This window comes from Protobothrops mucrosquamatus, unplaced genomic scaffold (genome assembly GCF_001527695.2).
Source record: "Protobothrops mucrosquamatus isolate PMUCROS unplaced genomic scaffold, P.Mucros_1.0 scaffold6, whole genome shotgun sequence".
In the NCBI taxonomy this organism is placed as follows: Eukaryota; Metazoa; Chordata; class Lepidosauria; order Squamata; family Viperidae; genus Protobothrops; species Protobothrops mucrosquamatus.
The window spans coordinates 2486316-2497165 of NW_015386393.1; the positions used below are offsets into that span (position 1 = coordinate 2486316).

The 10850-nt window shown below is 45.5% G+C and overlaps 1 protein-coding gene across 1 annotated transcript in view; it reads right to left on the reverse strand.

The window, feature by feature from the left end:
• RANBP3 (RAN binding protein 3) overlaps nucleotides 1-10850 on the reverse strand; it is a 34138-nt gene that overhangs the window by 7600 nt on the left and 15688 nt on the right. The window contains exons 4-11 of the mRNA XM_015809989.1: nucleotides 10244-10330; nucleotides 8187-8252; nucleotides 7113-7205; nucleotides 5298-5404; nucleotides 4682-4798; nucleotides 3368-3471; nucleotides 3143-3221; nucleotides 886-988 (exon numbers count right to left, since the gene is read on the reverse strand). Of these exons, the coding sequence (XP_015665475.1) occupies nucleotides 886-988; nucleotides 3143-3221; nucleotides 3368-3471; nucleotides 4682-4798; nucleotides 5298-5404; nucleotides 7113-7205; nucleotides 8187-8252; nucleotides 10244-10330 (756 nt within the window). The remainder of the gene's footprint in view (nucleotides 1-885; nucleotides 989-3142; nucleotides 3222-3367; nucleotides 3472-4681; nucleotides 4799-5297; nucleotides 5405-7112; nucleotides 7206-8186; nucleotides 8253-10243; nucleotides 10331-10850) is intronic.

Below are 10850 nucleotides of genomic sequence, written 5' to 3' on the forward strand. Positions count from 1 at the left end.
TTTTGATGGATATTCTGTTGCAAGCTCTCTGGCAAGTTATTGTGGAGTTATCTTTGTTTGCTGTGTCTTATCAGTAAAGGCTTGGCAGGCAGCTACGCAGTTGCTGCCAAGGAATTCATTTGCCTTTGTCTGTGCCGAGCAGTTTTTCAGGCCTCGGCTGCCTGGTTGGGGGGTGTGGGTCGGACGGGGGACAGAACAGGCCCATGCGGAGCAGCATAGCCAAGGACATGGCAGCTGGGCTGCAGGGACAAGACCCACGTGCAGATGATGCTGCGGGGTGCGAGCGGGGCTGCCATGGCACTGCAAGGCCACCTGGGCGATCTGCTGCGGTGGGCCGTGGAGGCAGTGAGTGGCCCTGCAGGCGGACGGGGCAAGGCGTGGGCGGGCGGGACGGTTTTTGGGCACTCAGTCTCTAAAAGGTTCGCCATCACTGTGATATAGCAATAGCAATAGCACTTAGACTTATATACCGCTTCACAATCCTTTACAGCTCTCTCTAAGCAGTTTACATAGTCAGCATATTGCCCCCCAACAATCTGGGTCCTCATTTTACCAACCTCGGAAGGATGGAAGGCTGAATCAACCTTGAGCCAGTGAGACTTGAATTGCTGGCAACCGGTAGTCAGCAAAGTTAGCCTGCAATACTCCGTTTTAACCAATGTGCCACCTGGGCTCTATATAAAATTATTTTAAAGTTTTCATAGGTGTCCCACTCCAAAGTGATGGTACTTTGTTATATCTTCATCACTTAAGTCACAGGGGTTTCTGAAAGTTGCAATAATGGAACTTAAGGGCCATAAGTGGTTGTGAGACAGAAGCTGCTCTAGCAGGTCAGCTTGAGGGAGGGAGGGAGAGAGAGGGGGGACGGACGGTTGTTTGTTTTACCTTTTTCTGGTGTGGCTTCCTGTGATGAAGATTCAGAGCCAGAGTCACCAGTGGTGTTTTCCTTGTTACTGTCTGTGCTGAGCTCACTTGATTTGGGTGGACTCTACAAAAACGAAAAAGAATAGGGCCTAAAACCATTACCAACATTTCAGGCTTAAGGCAATATCTTAGGTTATTTGTCTGCAACATATAGGTTAAGAACGGTCATTGGGACTGGAAGTTCCATCACTAAGCAATGCAGTCATAAAGTTCCATCGCATGGCTGCATCGCTGATAGCAAACCTTGGCAGTTCCCACTGCCATCGTTAAGTGAGGATCACGGGCCATTAAGTGAGAACTTCTCTGTAACTTCCTATAACCAAAGTCAGGGGGAAGCCAGTAGAAAATCGCAAGTTCCAGACAGTGGCTGCTGGTGGGCGTGGGGAGTGCCTGGAGGTGACCGACACAGTATGGCAGGACCGGGGTTGACTTACCAGATTGACTTGTGATCTTCCCTTCTGGCCTCTCCGTTGACTTTGCTTGTGGGAAGCCAACAGGGGGGGATTTGCAAATGGTGATTATATGATTGCAGGATGCTGCAACTATCGTAACTGCAAGTTGGCTGCCAAGTGCCCAGATCATAGTCACATGACCGTGGGGGTGCTGGGAGAGTCAGAACTTGGAGTACTAGCAATAGCACTTAGACTTATACATCACTTCATAGTGCTTTACAGCCTCTCTAAGTGGTTTACAGAGTCAGCATATTGCTTCCAATCTGGGTCCTCATTTTACCGACCTTGGAAGGATGGAAGGCTGAGTCAACCTTGACTCGGTCAGGATCAAACTGTTGGCAGTCGGCAGAATTAGCCTGCAATACTGCATTCTAACCACTGCGCCACCATGGCTCTTTTACCAATACCAGTCACAAATAATACTCATTCAGCACTGTTATAACTTCAAGCATTTAGCAAACCAATTAATAAATCATCAGTATTTATTTGGGTGTAGCTCAGGCTTAGCTAATAGCCAACTGAGAGTTGATTTTGGTGGACTCAGAGATGACGTAGAGCTATTTGTGAAGCTGAAAACATTTGCTACCTAAACTGACAGAAAGATGAAGCAAGGCTAAATGTGAGGAACAGCTGTTTTTCTGTTTTATGGGATAGCCTCTGCTTCAATATTTATCCTACCATTCTCTACCTAATATCTGTGCAAGTGACGAGTGACCATCTAAAGCAGTGGTGGCGAACCTATGGCACGCGTGCCAGAGGCAGCACTCAGAGCCCTCTCTGTTGGCACACGTGTCACCGCTGCCAGCAGCAGGTCCACCAGGCCGCCCCGCCGCCCGGAGCAGGAGCCCCACCCAGCACAAAGGAGGCGAAGCGGCCGACTAGCAAGCTCGAGTAGAGGTGGTAGAACAGAGGTCACCAACCATTGTCGATTGGTGGACTGGAAGAAAAGGGAGGGGGTAGCATTTTACATGCGTGTGTGCGTGTGTGCACAGGGTCGCGAGCACACACGCGCTGCAAATGGGGCGGGGCTTGTGCCTGCGTGATACTCACTAGCCCTGCCCCATTCTTGCATGTTGCAGCCTTGTATCTGCACCCTGCGGTGCGGCAGTGGCCATTTTTGCACCTTGCAGCATGGTGGCCCATTTTTGTGCCCCTGGTTTTTGCGTGCCAGAGGGGGGTACTCAGAGGTGCCTCCCTGCCCCCCCCCCGAGGGCACCACAATGCTGATGTGGCCCTGGCACTGTGCAATAAATAAGTGGGTTTTGGGTTGCGGTTTGGGCACTCGATCTCTAAAAGGTTTGCCATCACTGATCTAAAGGCTGCTACTGGCATGTGTGCACCTATGGGTGAGAGTGCTAATTCCATCCTGCCATTAGATTGCGGCCTGCCCCCAAGTCTATACACAGGGACAACAGTATCTCATCCTGGGTTCTTTGCAATCAGCTGGCAGAAAGCAACCACTCCAAAACTCTATCACAAAGTACCAGCAGTCACTTTAAAAAAAGTTTGGCTCAAATCCCTACTCTACTGGAAAATGATCTTGGCCTATCGCCCTTATTCTGAATGTAACACATGGGTTTGGAAAAGATAATAGGCAGGAGAAGATTTATCTATGTTGCTGTAGCTGCATAGCATCGTTGCAGGTTTACAAAAAATATAAATCAGGCATGAACAAACTGTAGCCCCACAGACACTAGTGCAGCTCCAATGAGTAGAGCAGCATATATCCAAATCCATAAAAGCCCTCCAAAGCTGGACAGACTTACCAGCACTCTTTCGCTCATATTCTGCCCAAATACAAATTTGTTGGTGGAAGCATCGGCACTGTGTGTAGAGTTTTCTATGCTGGAAGGAGAGAAATACCCTTTACAATTTGATGGAAAGAAAGCAAACCCTGCCTCTTTACACCCACAGTCCCTCTGCCACCTTGCTTAAGGAAAGGAGCAGTGAAAAGCAGTGAAAGTGAGGAAGTTGCTGACATCCTCCCCCACCTGGAGCTGATATACTGCAGGAAGTAGTTTGTAGCAGAAGGCATCTCAGAGCTTGGGAGCCAGGTGTTTTGCACATCAGCTGATTCATCCCCTTCATCTCCTAGCTGGGATAAGATGGGTGGCACTGAGATTGGGTAAGGTTCAGAGAACAACACAAAGCACAAATGTATATAAAATACTGGAAACTGCTTTGGATTAGTTAGCTAATGGGTCCATCTTAGAGTAGTATTGGATCCTCTGATTAGAAGCTGCTCTGAAGGGGCTCCAGCTACTCTAAAAGGCTCCCAACAGCCTTGAACAGGAGATTCCAGAGCTCCAGTGATGGAAATTCTGCATAAACTCCACCACTAAGCAAACAACTTGCTTCAGGTATGCAGAGATAGAGAGCTAGAGAGAGAGAGAGAGGGAAAGAGAGAGAGAGAGCAGGGGGGAGAGGAGGGGGGGAAAGAGAGATTTACTCCCCACTCCACCTTCCATTCTGTTGTCTCTCTCATACAGACACTGATTTATGAAATAGCTGGAATGAAGGAAGACTGTTTTAGAATGTAGCTCCTGAACAGAAAAAGAACAACCCTTCAATTAAAGTTGGTGCTCAAAATCAAGGGTAGATATGGAGCCTGACGTTCTGTAGGAAGAAAGCAAGTCACGCAAGTGATACAATATATAATCTTCGATTCTAAGAACGATGCTTACGATTCATTTCTATCCCTCGGGGGTGCAGAAAAACTTCCAAGAGTGGCCCCCAAAATATGTTATGCAGGAGTCAGTATCAGAGATTCCAAAAGATCATTAAGTTCCACCTCTCCTTAAGGAGGTAGGGTCACAACTAGTCTAAGTCTAAGCCTAAGCTAAGTAGAGGTTGCTTCGTGTTAATGTCTAATAACAACACTTGAGTGTCTAATTACAAATAAGGACCTATGGCAAGCATTCTTCATTTTCTGATTGGCAGAAATTTACAGAATGAGGATAGTTCATTGACTGCAAATTTACAGAATGAGAATAGATCGTGCACAATTTTTCAAATCGTCACTGCCCTCTCTAGGAATGTCTGTGCATGGTTAACCTGAGAGGGCAATTGAAAGGAATCAAACAGAACTGCACGTCCCTTATCTAGTGCATTACTTAGCTATGAATGGCAACAGCTCTCTGGAGAGCCTGAAGCAGAGACAGATTCCTCTCCCATCATGATCCACTCAAGAATATATAACCAACACATCAGCAGTTGAAGGTTCTGCCTAAAACATGGGCATTGCCACTGAGCTATTGCCCCCTTAACGTTTACCAGCAGTACCTGGACCCAAACTGGAAAAATACCTTCACTCTGTCTCTTAGGTTTTGCCCAAACACAAAGGATTGCTGTGTGTTCTGCTCTTTTTCACATTTTTCAGTATGTGAAGCATTGTTGGGTTTATTTTTCTGGCATGGGTTCTCCTAAACAAGAGAGAAAGGGGGAAGGGAGGGAGAACATAACCACAAGAAAAAGAAACCAGTGAAGAAAACTAGAAATGTGATTCCCTCTCCCTCTTCCCCTTCAATCTATTAAAACAATTCGGGCTAAGCTGGGTGTACGTGACTGGTCCAGGGTCACACTAAGAGCCTCATGGCCCAGCATGGACTTGAAGCCAGACTTCATAGGTCAAACACTCAAGCCACTGTGCCTCACTGGTTTATCTGGAATCCACTATGCCAGAAGAGCAAAGGAATCTGGGGTACGGGGTAATCAGTGGAGAGAAAATGCCATTTTCATATTTCATTGGAAGTAACAAACACAAATGTCCAAGAAGCTATTGGGAGTCCAGTTCACCTTGAAAAAGACTTTACCAGATGGCCCCGAACAACACAAACCCCGGTGCTGAAGCAAAAGAGCAAGAGACCCACCAACCTCCTTCCCAGATTCCATCTATTTCCCAAATGCCACCAACAGACTCACCATGTCTTCTGAATCGGGACTTTTCGGTATGGTATTAGTTGTGGGTTCAAATGTAGCAGCCAGAGGATCTGGAGGGATACTTACACCATTGGTTCCACTGCTTGGAACTGTGATAAGAAAAAAACATGCAAGATGTAAAGGCTATCGCATCTTTATTTTTTGACCTTGCAGTAAATCTAATATTACTCTGTATTTGTTGTAGAGATGGGAAGCTCAGATAGCTGGACCAGTTAGTACGTAACACTGTTAAATGTAATAAGTGAGCAGAGCTCAGTAAGATGAGTTTGCAATGGATCTTTCTAGTCTAACATTCTTTCGCTTATTGGATCACTCAGACGAATAAAAAAAACCTACAAACAGGACATGCCAAGATTACCTGAATTTTTTTTGCAAAGGATTCATTGTCCACTGATTTTTTTTTCCAAAGTGATAGGACTTGATGACTTGATGACATTTCCCGCCCCAAAGAAGTTACAGCTCATTCCTCAAAAATGAGGAAATGAGGAAAACCCAGTTCTGTTCTTCAGCTCCAGCTTCTGTTATATACTTCAACAGGTACCCTTTAAGAAGGTCAATGCTTCTCTTTTTTCAAAAAGAGAAATATAAAATGACACATCCAATATTTCCTCAGTACCAGGTAACATGGTTCTAGCAGCCTTGCAAATATTTCCATAACCCAGCCTTTGTTTGCATATCTTTATCAATCATCTGTGACTTGACACCCCCCCCCCACACACACTGATGGGTATACACATATAACTTTAGATAAACACATGATATTCTGCTTGGAGGCAATTTACACTTCGATATTTAGAAACTGAGATTTATTGTAGTTTTGTGAGTCACTTTACACGCTGTTTCATGAACTGAAAAGCGAGCCGTTCTATACAGGGTCAAATTATAATTTCATCTAGACCACGGGTGTCAAAATCGCCACGTCATGTGACGTGTCACGACAGACTGTGACTTTTTTCGCATTGCTGGAGCTGGGGTGGGCGCGACCTCCGCATGATGCAATCGGCCCATGGGACAGCAGTTTGACACCCCTGATCTAGACAAATAACTAGCTTGCTGTGATTTTTAGAGGTCTTTCCTATTACCTATATCCAAAAAACTAGTTTGCCTTCCAGTCTTATTAGATTATATTAAATTTTCCACATATCCTGTGCATTGACAAAAGACTTATTCAAGAGTCAGTTTGGTCTGAGGTTAAGGCATCAGGCGAGAAACCAGGAGACTGTGAGTTCTAGTGCCCCCTTAGGCGTGAAAGCTGACTGGGTGACTTTGGGCTAGTCACTCTTTCAGCCCAGCCCACCTCACAGGGTCGTTGTTGTGGGGAAAATAGGAGGAAGCAGTGTGTTCGTAGTCCTGACTTATTAATAAAAAATAATAAAGGCGGGATAAAAAATAAATAACATATTTATAAAACAAATATAACTCTTCAAAATCCTAGTAGATTAATTTTTTTATAAAAATCTCTGTGTTATTCTAATCCCTTATTCTTCCATGTTGTCATTTGATCAATTCTAATCTGATTGTAAAAGCTCAGATATATCTGCGTGGGTGTTAAAGGTAGTCTATGCTACGCCGCGCAGCTCATCTTCCATATTTGAATCATAATTTATGTAAATTCATTTTTACCCTCTAAAATACTATCATCCGGTTGCTAGGCTATCCCCTTCATTTTGGAAAATCAACCGAAACAGTGGGCAGAATTTGAAAATATCATAGACTCCTATAAACACTTAAGACATTTACTCCTTGCCAGCTTGAAATTTATCACCCTGAATGAAGAGACTACAGAGACTAACTTGCCTGTTTGTGAGAAAGCTTTTGGCTGGGGAGCTTGCAATACTGCTGGGCGCAAGACACTTCGCTGTTGTTCCTTCGGTTTCTGACTTGGGACTCCTGAAAATGAAAGCAGGCAATTCTTTCTTTGACTCTTAGCACTGCTCGCATTGGTAATGAGAAAAATTCAGCAAAGGGTGAACAGCAACAAACAGTTTGCCCTGGGAATGAGTTGTGTTAAAAATACAGGACTATGGTAAAGGATTTTGAAATGCAATCTTCAGATAATCTAAAGCAGGGCTTTTCAACCAGTGGTACGGGTACCACTTGTGGTACATTGACACCTGGCAGGTGGTACGCAACCATCCCAGAAAAGTAGTGGGGGAGGGGAATGAGCTGAACCGGTGGCAGCACCGCACAAGCCTGAGCGAGAGATGGCTGGAGCTGCAGGGCTGTCAGGGCTCAGCGGAAGCGCCAGGATCAGCGCCAGGCTCCAGCTGGAGCTCGGCACTGATCCTGGCACTTCTGCTGAGCCCAGAAGAAGCGCCGATCAGCTGGAATGTTGCATCATCTCCAGGGTCTTGTGATTTACATTCAGATGCTTGGCAACCGATTCATATTTATGACGGTCACAGTGTCCCAGGGTCATGTGAAGTGACCAAAACCTGCTCCAACCACCCATCAGATGGGGGAATAAGAACCACACACACACCCCACCCCACCCCACCCCACCCCCGCTGCCAATCCTCAACAGAAATGCTTACAACAATGAAAACCTCGGACAGGAGGAAGGGCGCCACCGGGTGGGCAGGCAGGTGTCTTGCTTGGCTGTGGCCTGGGGGGCACTTTTTTCAGTGCCATTGTAACTTCGAACAGTCACTAAGCAAACTGTTGTAAGTCGAGGACTACCCGTACTTTATCACTTTTTTCCTTTTTTGGGGGGGGGGGTCATCAAGTTTTTGACACCTTGCTAGGCGACTGGTGATACTCGGATATTGCCATATCCTAAAAGTGGTACAATGGGTGAAAAGGTTGAAAAGCCCTGCCCTACTATCTTATAACTTTTGTTTTCCCTCCATTTCACACAAAGCCATCGCTTACCTGCACTTGGTGCCTGGCCGTGGATGAGAGTCGGTGGCTTCAGTCTGAATCCAGTGCTCTTTTCCTCTGTGGTGCAAAATAATAATAATAAAAAAAAATAAGATGATTGCACAAGCTGTACAATGGGAGAGGCAATGGCCAAGATTCTAATATTTTGCCCAATGTTATTATTTTTTCAAAAGGAAAAAGAACCAGAAATCAAAAGATAAGAAACCTAAAGATAATGATAATATAAAGAGAGCTAGTTCGTTGTCTAGATTTGCCATAGCTTTCCTCCCCAGGAGCAAGCGTCTTTTAATTTCTTGGCTGCAGTCCCCATCTGTGGTAATCTTGGAGCCCAGGAAGATAAAATCTGTCACTACCTCCATTTCTTCCCCATCTATTTGCCAGGAATTGAGAGGGCTGGATGCCATGATCTTGGTTTTCTTAATACTAAAATGCAGAGACATCACCCTGCCAACAAAAGTACGTATAGTTAAGGCCATGGTTTTCCCAGTTGCAATGTATGGCTGTGAAAGCTGGACCAAAAGAAAGGCTGAGCGCCAAAGAATTGAGGCCTTTGAACTATGGTGCTGGAGAAGACTCCTGCGAGTCCCCTGGACTGCAAGGCGATCAAACCGGTCAGTCTTAGAGGCGATCAACCCTGACTGCTCTTTAGAAGGCCAGATCCTGAAGTTGAAACTCAAATACTTTGGCCACCTAATGAGAAGGAAGGACTCACTGGAGAAGGGCCTAATGCTGGGAAAGATTGAGGGCAATAGAAGAAGGGGATGACAGAGAATGAGGTGGCTGGATGGAGTCACTGAAGCAGTAGGTGCAAGGTTAAATGGACTCCAGAAGATGGTAGAGGACAGGAAGGCTTGGAGAAACCTTGTCCATGGGGTCATGATGGGTCGGACACGACTTTGCAACTAACAACAACAGTTCGTTGTAGCAGTTAAGGTGCTGGCTTAGAAACCAGGAGTCTGTGAGTTCTAGTTCTGCCTAAGGCAGTGGTTCTCAACCTTTTTAATGCCGCGACCCCCAACCGGTTGTAAGTCGAGGACTAAACCAGTTGTAAGTCGAGGACTAAACCGGTCGTAAGTCGAGGACTAAACCGGTCGTAAGTCGAGGACTACCCAACCAGTCGTAAGTCGAGGACTTTCCCTGCCCGGGAGTGCTGCGCATGCGTGGTTCTGCCCCCTGCGCCGGCCGAGGCGTAGCTGGCAAGTGGCAGAGACAGAGCAGGCCGACCACCAGCTGGCCCAGCTCAAGGGAGGTAAGGCACCCGCCGGAAAAGGGGAAAAAAATGGCGGACAGCCTTGCTTGGCAACCCCCGTGAAATGGTCAATCGACCCCAAATGGGGTCGCGACCCATAGGTTGAGAACCGCTGGCCTAAGGCATGAAAACCAGCTGGCTGACTTTGGGCTAGTGGTCACTCTCTCTCAATCCAATCCACAGGGTTGTTGTTATTGTTAAGAAAAAGAGGAGAAGGTAGGAGTATTATGTAAATTTTTCGCCTTGAGTTTCTTATAAAAGGAGTTTTGGTGGCACAGTGGTTAGAATGCAGTATTGGAGCTGATCCTGATGAGGCTCGAGGTTGACTCAGCCTTCAATCCTTCCAAAGTTGGTAAAATGAGGACTCGGATTGTTGGGGGCAATATGCTGACATTATACACTGCCCAGGGAGTGCTATAAAGCGCTATTCCTATTGCTAAAAGTAATAGAGGTGGGATAAAAATCTAATAAATAAAATAAATAAAAACAGGCTGAGCTAAAAGTAACCAGAACCAGCCAATATTATTAGAATATCCTGATGATTTTATACAGCATTTTTCTGAGTAATGTGTCTAAATAAAGATTTTCTATAAAAGGCCGCTAATTCAATCAATTCTTCTAATTCAGGTTTATCTAATTATGAAGTGAAATCTAAATGTACAATATACCTCATGGCTGTGTCCCTATGACTTCTAATCTTCCTCAAGGCACCGTTTAAACATGCATTCATTTCTCAGGCAAAGCTGGACAACAGGAATGGGACAAAAAGAGGCAGATCTAGGAATGTTTTTTTCTTTACCTGGCTGTGAAGGAGGAAACTGTGTTAATGAAGACGTTCTTTCCCGTTTTACAGGAGGACAGTAACCCCCATCTTCTCGGTCAGATTCTGTAGGGAAAGTCAGTACACAGAAGAAGTAAAAATATAGCCCTGGCAGGTAATTCGGATTGGATTCTCACCCACTCAAGTGGAAATCTAAGCTAAATAGGCCTGCAATAGATAGTTCTCATTGACTGATCATGTTTTCAAAGACATGCCCATTCACAGCTATTTATCCACAGAGGAACCCTGTCTTTAACTTTCTCCAAATGTCAGCATTGCTACACCCCTTCTTTATACATCAGTGTACAGTTAACTTATGGCAATTGCTGCCAACTGGTTTTTACTGAAGGCAACCATCCATGAAGACTAAATGGAACTTCCCTATTCAGAGAAGTCCTTTCTCTAAGTCAGGTTTCTCTAGATTTGGCAACTTTAGGACCTGTTGCCAGAACTCCCAGAATCCCCAGCAGCATGGCTGGCTGAAGAATTCTGGGAGTTGAAGTCTACAAGTCTTAAAAGTTGCCAACTTTGGAGACCCCTGCTCTAAATACTACATGATTAGTCAGATAGAAAACACGATGGCTAT